Source organism: Sander lucioperca, chromosome 21, assembly GCF_008315115.2.
Source record: "Sander lucioperca isolate FBNREF2018 chromosome 21, SLUC_FBN_1.2, whole genome shotgun sequence".
NCBI classification, from domain to species: domain Eukaryota; kingdom Metazoa; phylum Chordata; class Actinopteri; order Perciformes; family Percidae; genus Sander; species Sander lucioperca.
Window position 1 is genome coordinate 18,651,261 of NC_050193.1, and position 16,794 is coordinate 18,668,054.

The 16,794-nt window shown below is 39.9% G+C and overlaps 3 protein-coding genes across 9 annotated transcripts in view; 2 read left to right on the forward strand and 1 right to left on the reverse strand.

The window, feature by feature from the left end:
• The window catches only part of arhgap27l (Rho GTPase activating protein 27, like), a 70,310-nt gene extending 66,923 nt beyond the window's left edge, over positions 1 to 3,387 (forward strand). For all 6 annotated transcript variants that reach the window (XM_035996628.1, XM_035996627.1, XM_035996632.1 and 3 more), the window contains one exon: positions 419 to 3,387. In XM_035996628.1, the coding sequence (XP_035852521.1) occupies positions 419 to 596 (178 nt within the window). In that variant the 3' untranslated portion in view covers positions 597 to 3,387. The remainder of the gene's footprint in view (positions 1 to 418) is intronic.
• A 6,834-nt stretch (positions 3,388 to 10,221) lies between these two features.
• Positions 10,222 to 12,153, reverse strand: LOC116055121 (apoptosis-associated speck-like protein containing a CARD). The gene is made up of 3 exons (XM_031306916.1): positions 12,093 to 12,153; positions 11,351 to 11,383; positions 10,222 to 10,518 (listed from the first exon to the last, which is right to left on the reverse strand). Exons 2-3 carry the CDS (start codon positions 11,358 to 11,360, stop codon positions 10,253 to 10,255), a joined length of 276 nt encoding a protein of 91 aa, XP_031162776.1. The 5' UTR covers positions 11,361 to 11,383; positions 12,093 to 12,153; the 3' UTR covers positions 10,222 to 10,252.
• Positions 12,154 to 13,271: 1,118 nt separating this feature from the next.
• Positions 13,272 to 16,794, forward strand: part of abi3a (ABI family, member 3a) — a 36,663-nt gene continuing 33,140 nt past the window's right edge. For both annotated transcript variants that reach the window (XM_035996633.1, XM_035996636.1), the window contains exon 1: positions 13,272 to 13,277. In XM_035996633.1, the coding sequence (XP_035852526.1) occupies positions 13,276 to 13,277 (2 nt within the window). In that variant the 5' untranslated portion in view covers positions 13,272 to 13,275. The remainder of the gene's footprint in view (positions 13,278 to 16,794) is intronic.

The following is a 16,794-nucleotide window of genomic DNA, read 5'->3' on the forward strand; positions in this document are numbered from 1 at the left end:
TGAGGAGCAGTTAACCATAGTCCTCACAAATCCACCAGAGGTTAGAACACCAACACAAAAAAAGAGGAAGGGGACGGACATCTGGCCAAAATGAGGGTCATCCGGCGGAATTTTCGGTGGCAACGGAGCAATCCCAGAAGTGAGACATCGAGGATATAGACTAGAATACATACAACATACAAACAATTTGAAAATGAAATGGCCCTCTAAATAAAGGCTATTTCACTTTTTGCCAAAAGAGTGCCTTTGAACTTTTTGTGTTCCCTTCCAAAGAACACCTTCATTATTAGTTTGAACTTCTTTGCACTCTAAACTTGGAGATTCTAAACAGGAGACTTATTGTTGGATTTTTTTCTCTCTCTCTCTCTCTCTCTCTCTCTCTCTCTCTCTCTCTCTCTCTCTCTCTCTCTCTCTGCAGGGTGATTGAGCACAAGGACTCTAACAGGATGTCGGTTCAGAGCGTCGCCATTGTGTTCGGCCCCACGTTGCTCCGCCCGCAAACTGAGTCGGCCAACATGACAGTCCACATGGTGTTCCAGAGCCAAATAGTGGAGCTCATGCTCAACGAGTACCACACCGTCTTTTCCCAGAGTTAAAGGAAACAGACCTTTTCTCCCAGGGGGAGAGGAACCTCTAGAACATCCAGAACCTGCGACGGTTCTCCGCGAAGCCTCCCAACCATCACAAGACCTGCCAAACATCTTCCAGAGCGTCTGAGGATACATCTCTACTGCTACGTATTGGTTTAAAAAGGATGATCTTCTGCTACGTTTCCCCTTCTCATTCCCCCTGCTCTGCTGTTTCTCCCTCTCATTCCCCCTGCTCTAGTGTTTCCCACTCTCATTTCCCCTGCTCTGGTATTTCCCCTTCTCATTCCCCCTGCTCTGGCGTTTCCGAGCCCCTAAACCAGAGACATTTGGAAACACCGACAGTGACGCCAACGTTTCTCCACTTACAAACTAAAACGTAGCAATGTAAATGTTGCCTGAACCTTCTCGAACTTTGGATCTAATCATCACCTCCTCTTGAACCGAAGTTCACAGAGGATTGAACCTGGAATCTGCGGCTACATGATGCCTCTTTCTAACCACTGTGCCTTAAATAACCCAAGAAGACCTTAAGAGGAACCACCTAGAACCCTGGAGTGGTTTGAACCCTTTGACAGCAGCGTTGCCCTTTTTTTCCACGGTAACAGACCAAAATGGCACCTTAAAACCTCAAGATATCTCACTTTGAGCAAAACTCTCCCAACAATGTCCAGATCCTGCCTAGAACCCTGGACTGGTTTTTAACCCTAGCCTGCAGACTATATGATGCCTTTCACTAGCCACTGTGCTCTGAATAATCCAGGTAGAAGTTGAGTGTAACTACATCGAACCCTAGCCTCATCCTGAAACTTAAACCAGCAGCTTCACTGCTCTTTCAACGCAACAGACAGAACAGAAACACGCTCACTTGGCACCTTAAATAAACATTTTCTCACTTTGAGAAAGAACTGTCCCAACAAGTTCATCTACAACCTCGTAGAACTCCGGACCCAAACATCATCTCCGCCTTTCATTGGAAATATGGTCTGTTGAACCTTGAAACTGTTGAGTACTTAATGCTCCAACTACCAGACCCCCAGCCTTACATCACCCTTTTACGCCAGGGCTACATGGAAAACATAACGGCGCAGGATTGTGTGAGTCACAGGCGAGACGCTCAGCTTCTGCTTTGGGATTGTTGTTTCTTCAGTTTTTGGAGCCGGTACGGCGGTGTGAAATTGTTCATTGAACAATGTCAGCTGTTATCAGAGGAGGCAGGTGACAGGAAACTGTCCCAACAAGTTTATCTACAACCTGGTAGAACTCTGGACCCCAAACATCACCTCTGCCTTTCTTTGGACATCTAAATGTATGGGCTGTTGAACCTGGAACCTGTTGAGTAACATAATGCTCCCATCTCCAGACCACCAGCATTACATCACACTTTTAAATCCTGAATGGGACCACCTACAACCCTGGACTGGTTCTCAGGTTCAGGTTACTTTATTTGTACCCGTAGGTAAATTTGTTGCTCAGTTAAGAAGTGCAGGGCATCCATGACACACAGTTTAGTTTAAGATTAGGACAAATATGGTGGTTTGGATTAAAACACTCCCAAGGAACATGCATTTCCTGGGTGCAAGTCTTGTGTGTTTCCCGGGAAGCGAACTCCGCTCCCAGCATGCAACTCCTGTGTTTTATGATTATGACCCACCCAAACATCCCCCACAAACTCCTCCCCACGCAGTCCACAGCATTCTTATACAGCACCTTTAATGTGGTGCATACAGCAAAAGAAACGTGGAATACATACAAACTGCAGTGCTTACCTTGTCGTAGCTTCATGTACGTACATGGTTCATGCGATCACGCTGCTCTGGTGCATCCAGTCAGCAGATGGTGTCTTTGTAACTGCTGACCTCTGCTGCTCTTCAGGTGTTGTTGTCGGGATGTTTGTTCAGTTAATTAAGATATTGACGTGTTTATGTACTTGTTCGTAGAGTCTCAGTAAGGACGTAAAAGCACAAAAAAGTCACTTTCTTAGTAGGGATGCCTCATTATTAAAGAAGCCATTAATACGATTATTTGGGTCAATATTAAAACCAGGATTATTTAACATGATTACTGACTTTTGGAAAGATGTTGCATTTATTGAAGTTAAAAACAGCGAAACAGTGAAACAAATCAACAGTGAAAACACCTTCAACTGTAACATTTCCCTTCATACTTAAGAACACAAGACTAAATAAGAGTTTATTACAAAACATAATGTGCAAAATAATTGTTCTCGATTATTCTGTTTTGGTGATCATAAATCGTAATCAGGATTACAATTTGGATTAATTGCAGAGCTTCATTTCTTAGTCAGTGTGTGCTGATGCCAAGATCATCTTTTACTGTAGTTTGACAAACAAAACCTTGGTATTAAACACATCAGTCATGTACAGCATGAACTGTTGTTTTAAACAGATGAATAACACTAAAGGAGGATGGAGATTAGAGAAAGATAAACACACCCTGTACAGAGAACAAGAGGATAAATTAAACTGTTACTTTAAATCAAAATAAGGGTTAATAGAAAGTTGAGAGGACCCAGAATGTTTCCCTGAGGGACTCCACAAGTTTTTAGACAAAAAACTACAGGAAATGTTAATTTTTAAGGGATTCTAGGTTTTACAGGAACATTTTTACTGCTGTTGCTGAGTTTTAGAAATGATAATCTGCACAATGCTGTATATTTTTATAGGATTGAGTTTCTGTATTACAGATATAGAACAAAGTTAACACGGACGATTAGCAGTTTAAACTCTGTACATAAGAGTGTATTTTACTGACCTTTAATACAAATAAAAACTGATCTATATGTCAGTGTTCCTGAGTGTTTTTTCATGTATAATATGCAAGGGCGTAATGGGATATGTAACGGTGGAGAGATAGTCTCCATACCATAGAGAACGTTAGCCATGGCAACGAGTGATGCCAGATTAACTTCTATCTACTGTTGATTGTGTTTTATATTGAATTCTACCGACATGCATCATTCTCATCACTATGATAGTCTACACCAGTGGTGTAGTCTAATGTATTGTAGTGGGTATACTGTACTGTACGTATGGGGCTATATATATATATATATATATATATATATATATATATATATAAAGACTTCCTGTATTATGATAAACTTTTATGCAGCAATTTTACGGCGGAAATACCTTTTATTTATCCCTTGTGAAGAAGAAAAACACAGATGACATTTCAAAATATATCTAAAATATAATAGAAAGTATGTTACGTGTCAGTTCACGGCACTGCTACTGGACGAGACGGTGGATCATAACTCTTCACTTCTGTGCTTCTGTCAGCTGTATTTGGCGCAGCTCCGTGCTGCCTTCAGGGAAACGGGGCATCTGAGCATCATCTTAAGCAGCGTCCTGTTGTGTTCTTTAACCCCCCCAGTGTAGCACAAGTAGACTTTATATTTCCCAGTAACAGTTTTTTGCAAGGGGGTAAGCCTCTCTCCACAACGCGTAGCTCCTATGGCGCCATTTTGTTGCTAACAAGCCATCACCTCCCGTTAGCATTCCATTGACTCCCATTAATTTTGGCGTCACTTTGACAGAGAATAACTTTACATCTAAAGAGTTTAAAGACTCTATTTGTCCATTGTTTATTTCTAAAGAAACACGACAATGTATAAAAGGCTCCATTATCTTGTACCTCACGTTATGGCTCCATAGCAGACGTTTTTATAAAAATAGGCTGTGTCAACGATTGTGTCATAACCACGCGTCTTACTGTCGCATAGTAGAGGAATTACCGTATAGTACAGGAGAAGCTCGCAGGCAGTTTGGACTTACATTAGCTGTTTAAGTTTAATTACTAATGTTAACTAGCATTTTAGTTAGCAATAATTAGCCTGTGTCTATGTTATCTCCTTACATATACCTACGCTCTCCGCAGGGGTGGATTAAGGTGGTCAGTGACCCCTAGGCTGCTCTTTGTGTGAGGCCCCCCCCTTAATCATTGTGCTTTACTAGAAAAATGTATTTAGTGCCATACATTGTCCTCACGCAAATAAGTTGAACTGACACACACACACACACACACACACACACACACACACACACACGTAAAATGAGAAAACTACATCATAAAACTAACATCAACAGAGCTGTAAGTGGAAAGAATACCAGATATTATCGTCTGCTACCACAGCCCCAAAACAATTACAATGGAAATGTAACTATAAACAGCAAAGCAGCACAATTCCCTGGATTCACAGTTCAACAGCAAGCTGGTAATCGCTTTTAGCTTTATAAACCAACAGGTAGGGTACAGCATCTGTATCAGTGCAGAACACCATGTTTTACTGAGGCAACATCACAACATCATTACCAGTGGTAGAAGAAGTATTCAGATCTTTTACTTCAGTAAAAGTACTAATACCATACTGTCCTACATTGGAAATGTTACTTAAGTAAAAGTATGTAAGTATCATCAGGAAAATGTACTTGAAATATTAAAAGTCAAATTACTGAATGTCGAAAACTCCTGACATTTTTTAAACAAACCAAACAGTTCTCTCAATCAATTAAGTGTGTAATGGTCTGATCATCTCAGCTGGACTTGTAGCCGTTATATTGTTGGCTAGTTTACTTTAGAATCAAACATCAGATTTATAAACTACATGTGTTTTGTGTGCAGGAATCTTAATGTGTAAAGTAACTAGTAACTAAAGCTGTAACAGATGAATGTAGTGGATTAACTAAAGTAACTAGTAACTAAAGCTGTAACAGATGAATGTAGTGGATTAACTAAAGTAACTAATAACTAAAGCTGTAACAGATGAATGTAGTGGAGTAAAAAGTCCAATATTTCTCTCTGAAATGTAGCGGAGTAGAAGTAGAAAGTGGCATGAAAAGAAAAGACTCAAGTAAAGTACAAGTACCTCAACATCTGGACTGAAGTACAGTACTGGAGTACATGTACTTAATTACATTCCACCACTGATAATTACTGAGACACAAACCACTGTGCAAAACACTAAACTGTGAATAAAATAAAAAAAAATAATAACAAAAACACAGCAGCACATAACACTGTTATTAACAACAATAATGAAACAGCAGCACAACATGTAGGCTACATATTGTTGCATAATCATCCTACCTTTAGAATTTTTTCTTTCTTGATTTTCACCACCGCAACCACCCTCTTTAAAACCTCGGTCCAATATTCACAATTATTGTCAACTAATTTTTTTAGATCTAAATCTATCCGCCCACCGTCAGCCCAGCGCGTAACATACGCGAGCATTGCCTATCTGTGGCACACGGATCCCTCATGTTCAGCTAGGCGTACAGCTGCATTTTTCCAGTCACTTGAATATCACTGTTCCCAAATAATTTGCGTGACATAACACAATGCCTTTTGAGGGGGGATACAACAGCCATTCTCTTGGCTGAGTTTCACCATTTGCCAGTTTCCTTTTAAACAGGGTTTTGGAAAAGTAGTCTACCTCTTTTGGTGTTTATGTTGTCTTTCTGAGGCAGCAACATCTGCGTCTTTGTTCTGGCAACTTTTAGATCCCATTTTAATCCAATTATGCCCTCATGTATTCATCAATTTTTTCCCAACATGTAGGATCCGAGCTATAGGTAGCAGGATTTTTCGGCCTCTTTTTGTGGCCTCTCCTCCGCAGCAACAGGTGGAGGGGGGCGGGGATTCCCTCCATCTCTGCCAGGGGCGCGGCTGACCCACGAGCAGGTGAACTGTCCGTGTGTTCATGGACATTGGAAAAACATTTTTCCCAGTGAAAACGTCACCATTAACTTCCTGTGGGAATCAGAGGTGGGAAACTAGGGCTAGATTTTACCATTGACATATATAAGAATGGACCAACAGATCCCGTGTCTCTGGACGGAGACCAGTGAAGTCTCTTTCCCGGTGATGGCTGAGTGTTACTGAGCAGCCTCCAACTGAGCTTGAAGACGTAGATGTGACGTGAGCAACCTGTCTGAAAGTTGGAAGTCTTCTGGTAGCTGTGCCAAGAGAAATCTCAATCATTCCCAATCTAGCAGAGACGGAGAGCGTAGGTATATGTAAGGAGATAACATAGACACAGGCTAATTATTGATCACTAAAATGATAGTTAACATTAGTAATTAAACTTAAACAGCTAATGGAAGTCCAAACTGCCTGAGAGCTTCTGCTGTACTATACGGTAATTCCTCTACTATGAGACAGTAAGTCTCGTGGTTATGACCCAATCGTTAGCCTATTTTTATAAAAACGTCTGCTACGGAGCCATAACGTGAGCTACAAGGTAATGGAGCCTTTTATACATTGTCGTGTTTCTTTAGAAATAAACAACGGACAAATAGAGTCTTTAAACTCTTCAGATGTAAAGTTATTCTCTGTCAAAGTGACGTCAAAATGAATGGCAGTCAATGGGATGCTAACGGGAGGTGATGGCTTGGTAGCATCAAAATGAATGACAGTCAATGGGATGCTAACGGGAGGTGATGGCTTATTAGCATCAAAATGGCGCCATAGGAGGTTCGCGGTCTGAGGGGAAGCTTACCCTCTTGGATTTTACTAACAGAGTTTCCCAGTTGGTGACGCGTTGTTGACAGCTGACATTTGATGGAGGCAACTTTGGTTCACTGAACATATTTCAATGACAATAAACTGTTTATTGTGGACAAACGCCTCTGCTGAGAAACATACACAGACATAACATGTCTCAAATTATTCATAAATAGGCCCATGTATAAAACAACAACACCTTATCCGTGTCCTTTCCCGTCCGTTGTCCTGCAGATAACACAAACACACACCTGTCCATGTGCTGTTTGGATGCTCGTATAAGAAAACAGCAGCAGATCTTTAGTTATTGTGGCCTCCATGTTTTCACCACCTAATGCTCTCGGCTACGGCCAACAGCTGGTGGCAGTCATGCAACAAGTTGTTATGCCAAACGCCAATATAACAGAAGAAGAAGAAGACGCATCCCGACCATGTGAACGCTGGCAGTCAGAAAAACAGCGTAATCAAGGGGGCGGTCCCTGTTATTCCCAGTTGGCATGAACGCGCCATGTGTCTGCAGCATGGTGCTGTGGCTGGCTGGAGTCTCTGACCCGGCCCCTCTGTCTCAGACTCCCTCCTATGATTGGATAGATGTGACCCAATCTATCCAATCACCTGCTTGTTTTTTTTAAATGTTTCTTATGGGCCAATTAGGGTCTTTTTTTGTTCGCGCTGAAGTAAATTTAAAATAATAATAAATTGTCTGGCCAATGGCCAATGCACACATGGGGCCCCCAGGCTGCAGCCGCAAGCCTGTGCATTAATCTGCGCCTGACCAGGGCCTCTCGCAAGTGGAATGCAGCCATCATTAATGGTTTTGAATACACTTTTTCTTTTTTTTTCTTTTTTTATTTAGTAAAGAACATAGGTACATCACCAGTATGTACATATACAAGTAGCCAATACCAGAGGTGCATATACAGAGAAAAATATATGTAGAAAATAAATAAAAAAAGTAGAAAAGAAAAGTGTAGTACATATTAAGTCAAATGTATCATCGGTACATGAGAAATGTATCAAACACACTTCCAGTCTTAATTGCCTTCTTATTCTTAATGTCTCTTATAGTGTTGCCGTATTGGTGCAGTTCTTGAAAAAAGTGTTCAAAGCTCTGTTTGGAGTCGGCCCATTTCTTCTTGTGAATGTGGAATTTACCCAATAACAAGATTAATTGAACAAAATAGACAACATCATTGTCCATCTCATTGCCTTCAAAACAAATGAAAATATCTTTATCTTTAAATTGAATTGATTGCCCAGTGATCAGTCTTATAAGATTCTTATTCTTATCTGATTGTTTCTTCTTCTAGTTGACAGAAAGGACAAGAATATTCAACATCAAGTTTAAATCTCTTTAATGTCCTTTTTACTGGATATATTTTATCTAAGATTTTAAAAGAAACCTCTTCTACTTTGTTATTAAGACAGAATTTGTAACCAATTAACCAGATTTTTTGCCAGTTCATTTCTCCAAAGATTGAAGGGTTTTGAATACACCTGTGCTTTTCCTACTATGACATGTCAGCATGTCTGCAGTGAAAAAGGTCCATAGCAAATGAATTGGTCAGAACAACCAGGTGTGAGACAGTTGTAGGCTACTCGTAACAGCATCGTCTTGGCCACAGCTATGAAGGTGTATACTAAAAAATTACAAAAGCCAAGTCTATTTCACTTTTTCCTGAGCTTTTGACCACATCTCAGGGTCTTCATCAGCAGATAAAGAAAAGCCCATTTTACTGTCAAACTCATATTATTTTTGTATTCATTTTTAGAAAATGCATCCACAATATTTATTCTATTGAAATATGAGGATTTAAAATAAGAAGGCTGAGTTAAAAAAAGTTTTATTCAAGGCCTACCCTGCATTTGAAATATGGAAATCAAACACAATACACACGCAGCAAAATAACCAAAAATGTAATTTGGAAACTTTACTTAAACTCTTCACCCCCAACCGACATAATTTATCAGACAGCTCCCTCTAGAGCCACAAAAGGCTTATAGCCTACATCTTGTTTTCACACATGTAGTCTCCTCAGCACTCACTCATTCACTTGACGAGTAAAATTGCTGAAGTTTCCCTTTAAAATGAAGATACCAGATACAGATATTTTATGAGTAGGCTAAAACGCTGAAAATGGCAAAACTCACCTCAGTTGCTGTCAGACAAGAGGAAAGATAGAAGTGTTTTCACGCCTCTCCTCACATTAACATTAATAACATTTCAGAGATCGCGCAGGCAGCACAGTTCTTCATCCAAACGTCAGAGAACGAAGGAAGGAACGGCTTTCAATACAGTTCAATCATAAAAATTGAGGATGGCATTTGCAAGAAATATTCAGAACTAAGTTCTTATTGGCATATGTGAAGAAAAGGTTTTGAGAAAGGGTTATCACATTAAGCACAAAGTTGTGAAACATATCAGTACGGATCCCTCTGAACAATTACAGAACTAAATAGATGTTAAGAGATCTATGTGCACATTTTTATAAACCTGGAGGGAACACTATTAGCCTAGATCAGTATATTGTCACCATAGTTTTAAGAGATTTCAAATGTAAGAACTACACATAGCAACAGACGATTTTATTATAAATTTATATAAATTTCAAAATAGAAGAATAGAAAATAGAATAGAATAGAACAAAAGTAAAGTTATTCCTATTGGGCATAATAAAGCTGATTAAACAAGATAAAACATATGTTGGCATATATAAAAGGTCAAATGGGCTTTACATGCAAAACTTATGGATAATCATTTATGATCTAGCATGTTTCCATTTACATAAAATGATTATGTTAAAACAGACTCATTACATGCTCTCATTTGGTATGTTGGATAAAAGCATTACATGAGAACATTAATTCATTTCTTACGTGATTGTCTGATAAATATTTGCAGAATCTGATTCTGCAAATGTTAAATTTTACATGAGATCTCATGTCATTAAAAATGATTAGTAAAGTAAGTAAAGTTAAGGGCAAAAGCTCTGATTAAACATAGGTGGAAAAATCTTTTTAGAAAGCCCCCACAGAGACATAGCATTACATTATTAATGCCCCATTGTTATTGTATAAAACGTGTCTTTGGGTAGATGGTATGTTTGGTCTAAAAATGGATTTCATTATAACAATCACTTCATATCCTTGAGCTCATCAACTAGATACCGCTCCCTTTTCCTAAGGATGTTGTAGAATTTATCTTTGCACCTTATTCCACCAGCTTTCAGGGGACCAGAGTAGAGCTCCCTCATCTTCTCCTGACAGATAGACAGAACCCTGATTTTATCATACGTCTCTGGTTGGATGACATCCTCCTCGAGGAGCTCATCCAAAATGGCTGCAATGTTGCTCACTCTCTCGATCAGCTGGTTTCTATGTTTATCCACAAAGTGCTTGTCTGAGGAAAAAGGGACAACATGACTCTACAATGACTGACAGGATTTGACGATGGCATGAAGCCAACTTAAAACATATCTAAGGAAAGGACTTAACATTCTGTAACAGGGATTTCATAGCTCAGTCTTTTGTGTTTTGCATTCATTGAAGCATTGTAACTGCATGGGGGGGTCCCAGGATGAGTACGAGTACATACTGTTGTTACAGCTAATGTGGATGAAATGAAACCCAAACAGCTGTGTTTTAGACAGAAGAAAACATTTTCAAAAAGTGGATTTATAATTTTAGATTCAAACTACATCTCCAAATGCCATTCGGTAAAACTCATACATCTTAACTTTTTATGATGACATTTCTGGAGATACACTTATTGGCTTTCTTGCCAAAAGTGAGATGAGAAAATCAATACCACTCTCATGTCTATACGCTAAATAAGACGGTAGGAGACATTTAGCTTAGTTTAGCATAATGACTACAAGCACATAAGAAAAGTTAGCCTGCCCAAAGTTTAGTTTTTCTGTACCAATTAAACAAACAAAATATAACGTGTTAATTAGCGAGCTTATGAGGCAGGTCGTTTTTACTTTGGAAAGAGCCAGGCTGTGTCCCTTTGTTTTCCGTCTTTATGCTAAGCTAAGCTACACTAACCTAGCTGGCTGGCTCTAGCTCTATTCTTAATGCAGACATTAAAGTGGTATTGATTGAAGTTTCAAACAATTTATTGAAATTCCATAACAGCATGCAGCACTTATCTGTTCATTACTCTTGAGCCTGTGCTCTGTTAAGAACAAGTTTGGTCTATTCTAATCATCCAACACAACCTGTGCACCCACCGTCGGCCATGGTATTCACACCAGTTGCTCCAGCTGAGGGTGTTGCAGCTGAAACAAATATAGGGAAAATTAATATTGCATAATAATGGACCGGTATGGTGTTTATGCACACCACTGTATACCATACTACTAGTACTGCAAACAAAAAGCTTTCTTTCAGTGTAAAAATAGAAGACTAAAATAGGTACATACTTTGTCTACCTTGTGCAGTATAAGACTGGTTTTTCCAGTCGTATGCTCAGTATTTCCCTAACACATGGACTTTTGCTAAGACCTTACTATTTACATCACTGATTCTGCACGAGCTTCTCAGACCAGTAGTGGACAAGTAGCAGAAGTGTTATAAATAGTAAGATTTTAGCGAGAATGCATGTGTTTGGAAAGTTCTCAGCATGGATTATGGATTATAGCCTACTGCATGGATTGTGTGAGAGTTTGTAAACTAATGTTTTGATATAGTGTTGCTGTTGTTAAAGGTGGACCCCTATAATACTTCAACGTATCAAGACTTTTCTCCATTTTTTGATTCTGCGTTCACCGTGGAGGCATGCGACAATAACAATGTTTACTTCATGAATTCAGCACAACACTCAGAGAGTAATTGAAACACGAATGGTCATTTTAAGGATAAGGAAAGTAGGAAAGTATTCCTTTAATGTGAAATTCAAAACCAATGCAACTCACTTCCTACGAAAGCTATTCTGTAATGTAGGTAAAAACCATCAACAGGAGGATAACTTACTGTCACTGGAACCAGGTTTTGAGGACCGTCCACCCGTCTCTTGCTCTGCAAAAATAGAAAGAATACACATTAGATAATATAAATACAAATAACATTAATCCTGTATTTCAAAGAACAAAATAAGGCATTTGGTGGATGCAGTATGTGTAGGGTACTTTCTGTACTTCTATCTTTGTAACTTTAAGATACATCAGTGTTCTTTTGTTCCTGCTGTGATTTGACACAGTGTGGCACTCTTCCCATTCTTGGGTCCATTATGTAATAGATATGAAATCCTGTTCAACCAGTTATCCAACGAATATTGGAAATCATATGTGTTTGTCCATTTTGACTCTGATGAAGAAACAGTAGCATAGGCCTATTAGTGTTGACACGTTGTCTGTTTGCATAAACAGAAAAAGACAGAAAAAACAATAATTTATACTGTTTATTGATCCCCAGTGGGGAAATTACAATTTACACTCTGTTTGTTAGAAATCACTACACACAGGCCTGAAATACACACACACCCATGCTCAGGACCTATTCATGCACAAATGGAGAGATGTCAGAGTGGGGGGGCTGCCAGTGCTGGACCAGCGCCCTGAGTGGTTGGGGGGTATGGTACCTTGCTCAAGAGCACCTGGCAGTGCCCAGGAGGTGAACTGGCACCTCTTCAGCTACCAGTCCACACTCTGTACTTTGGGCCGTACTGGGACTTGAACCAGCGACCCTCCGGTTTCCAACCCAAGTCCCTACGGACTGAGCTACTGCCACTCCACCCAATGCAGTACCATATACAGTATAGGCTGACCAACGAGCAGGTGAACTGTGTCTGCAGCATGGTGCTGTGGCTGGCTGGAGTCTCTGACCCGGCCCCTCTGTCTCAGACTCCCTCCTACGATTGGATAGATGTGACCCAATCTATCCAATCACCTGCTTGTTTTTTTTAAATGTTTCTTATGGGCCAATTAGGGTCTTTTTTGTAAAAAGGTCTTTTTTTTTTTATAGAAACCGACATTTCCTACTGCACCTGAAGGCAGCTTCATTTCACGGAGACAGAGAGAAAGTAAAAGAGAAGAGCGAGAGACATCGAATGTGCTTTGTTGTTTGACAAACATTTAGCTGTTCCCCAAACTCCCGGCCAGTTCAGGGCTTGTGTTTGGGGTTTTAAAACTTTCTTGTTGAAGCGATAGAGGCAGTGATGTCACTGTTTACTGTGTGTGTGTGTGTGTGTGTGTGTGTGTGTGTGTGTGTGTGTGTGTGTGTGTGTGTGTGTGTGTGTGTGAATGGATTAATTGCGTTATTTTTTCCCAGATTAATGAATTGAAATTAACGCGTTATTTTGACAGCCCTACTTGTTATATTTATAAAAATCTGAAATATTGACATTTGTGGACTCTTGGTATTTGTAGTTTTACCTCCGGGTCTGCTCTGAGCCAGATAGTCCACCACGTCACCCCTCCCGACCTTCAATAACACTTCCTGGTGAGATAAGGAAACATGGAAGTGATGACGACACAGATCTTCTATTAACATTTTACTCAGCCAACACATTCTCATGAACCAGGTATGATATAAATGATGCACAACAAAACGGATGATATCCTACAAAACTAGGAGACCGTTGGCTGGTCACGTGATGCAGAAAGCAGAAATTATGAAATACTTACCGTATTTTCCGGACTATAAGTCGCACTTTTTTTCATACTTTGGCTGGTCCTGCGACTTATAGTCAGGTGCGACTTATATATCAAAATATTTATAATTTCACGTTTTTAAATGTTATTTCATGCTAAAAACATTACCGTCTAAAGCCGCCAGAGGGCGCTCTAGGCTTCTGACAACTATATGCTGCTCCTAAACACAACTGAGAAAGAAAAGAAACTGCAGGTGACTGCAGGTAGTAAAATATGCAGCCGAAAATGGTAATCGAGCAGCAGAAAGAAAGTTTGGAGTGAGAGAGAAACTTGTGAGGGACTGGGGAAAAGGTGACTCTTACTGCAATGAAGAAAACAAAGTAAGCTAATCGGCTAATCGGCTAATCGCGCGCTGAAAGCCAGATGGCCAGAGCTGGAGGAACGAGTCCACAGATGGGTGCTTGAACAGCGTGCTGCTGGGAGAGGCTCGTCAACGGTGCAGTTACGTCTCCACGCCCTGGTAGTTGTTCTGTATTCTGTTGTATAGTTGAATAACTATAATGTCCGGTATGTTAATGTGTTACGTTAACATACCGGACACCTACCGTATTCAGCCCCTTGTTCTGTGTGCTACTGTGTAGTTGAATAACTTGCCTTTCCAGATTAAATGTCTGTTCGTGATCTTGGATTTTGTGAAATCAATTTCTAAATAAATGCGACTTATAGTCCAGTGCGACTTATATATGTTTTTTTCCTCTTCATGACACATTTTTTGACTGATGCAACTTATACTCCGGAGCGACTTATAGTCCGGAAAATACGGTAATATTAGAGGAATGTATGTTGATGGATAATCAGGGACTTCAAAGAGTCATAGTCAGAATACTGTTTTGAAACCATTTCATTTTTTTTGAAATGCCAAAACATTCAAAATTCAATAAAAGTAGTGATCATGAATTGTACGTGCGAAGAGCATTGTATGGAATCCATCTAATTTTGGGGTAATATTTCAGATTTTGAAATTCTGAAAAGGGGTGAAGTTGGACCCGAGGCCAACATGAGGGTTTAGAAACAACAGCATTTCTATAAGTAATTGTGTGCACATCCCACCTTCTGGCAGCTGCAGGACAAATGAGAACTACTAAAGTGAGAAAAATGTAATGTCCGCAACACTGCTTTAAGCTCCCATATTTAATAAAGAAGTAATAAAGAATGTAATAAAGAATAAGAAACATTCCCCCCCAGAAAAATGCCCCATAAGTAGTTTCCTTCAGCAGCGATTATGAGCTATATTTAGGTTTATAGTGGCGGCACCCTTTTTCTAAAATGGTTTTGGCCTGATTTAAAGCTGGTCGTCCCTTTTGATTGAACTATTTGTCACACTTTTCAATGTTTTTGTCTAATCTTTTTGTTTTGATGTTTATGAAACTTGTTTCTGCAGCACTGTAATGTTTCCTGTGTGGTAGTGTTTGGGTTGGTCCAGCAGGGGGGGGGGGGGCAGTCTGGACACATATCCGCATGAAAAAGCGATAACTACTACCACACTAACCCTCCATCTCTCTGTACACTATGGGATGTAGTATCTATAGAAGCTATAGCATTATTACATCTCTTTATACACCGCAGTCCATGGGATATAACTATTATTATTATTATTATTATTATTATTATTATTATTATTATCTACAGGGAATCTTGTTTCTGCTCAACAGCTGCTTCAGTTACATGTTGGTGACATATCTGACCTTGAGGTTTATAGAACAATGAAAATAATAGATATAAGTAAACACACCTTACCTTTCTCAAAAGTAGGATCAACGTGTCAGACTTCTCCGTGAGCTGGAAACATAGAAATATGAATTATTCAAAGAAATAGTGTCGAGGTGTCGCAGCAGAGTTGTAACACAACTTACATCAGGCAACAGAAAGGTCGAGGAAACGCACCCACAGCTTCCTATCTTGATGTTATGTTTATGAGTTATATTCTGATCTGATCTGGTAATGCTTTTAAGATTTAAAGTGAGGAGAGTGAGTTCTGTCTCACCGAGTCCCAGCGGTCCTGTTCACTCTTCGGGTCTCTGCAGATGAGCTACAAGTGGGCGAGCACTGTCACAACCAAATACGCACTTGCTTAATGCTGCATTCATGTGCTGTGGAAAATGTAGGCCCAGTATCATGTACCAAGCAGTCAGGGAACACAGGAAAACAGTTTTAAAGATAAAAAAGTCGGGATTATTTCCCCCAAAACAAAGATTAAACTAGTTATAGAGCTCTTAAAAACATAAGTCTACTGATAAACAGGGCTAACAAAACCAAAATGTTAACCAGGGACACTTGTGTACAAACGGACCAAACCACTACACTCACAGAGGGGACGACAACAACATGGAAGAAACCCTGAGGAAGTGGGTGCAGTGTGCTCATTACAAATACAACCGAAAGCATTCATAGCAGGACAGTCAGGACACGTTAGAAACATGTAGACACATAATCGTCCGCCAAAAAGTGACTGCTGTCTGCAGGAGCGCCCGGAGCCCCAAAATTACAATCTGTCCTTTTTCAACTGGCAGTGATCGCAGCCTCCACCTTGTGAAAGGTTGTTTCTGCCTCAACATGACTTGATTACATTCAGGAGGTTTTTTATCTGACAGATTATAGCCTACCAATAACTTGTTACCAGGTAAAATACCTTTTTAAAGGGGCAATACAACTTATAAAATACAACAAAAGAGGGAGATGCACAGCAACGTAACAATAATAAAGTGACTTTTATTAAATAATAATGCAAGCAAGAGAATGATGAGGTGTGATTGTCAGTATCAGAGATGAATGAGGGTGTATGGATGTAATGGAGAATGTGAGATGGTGCATGTTGTCAGTAGTTAACAAAGGGAAAACTCAAACAGAGAGAAATCATGCTGGAGCGTCGGGGGAACACGGGTCAGGCGGGGTTAAATAGTCTGGGAGGACCAGCCAGGTGCTCCCAGTCATCTCCTTATTGCCTCCGTTACACCTGCAAGTTAACAAGACAATCCACAGTACACATGTACGACAGGCCCAGGGCCGTCACACCGTTGTGTACC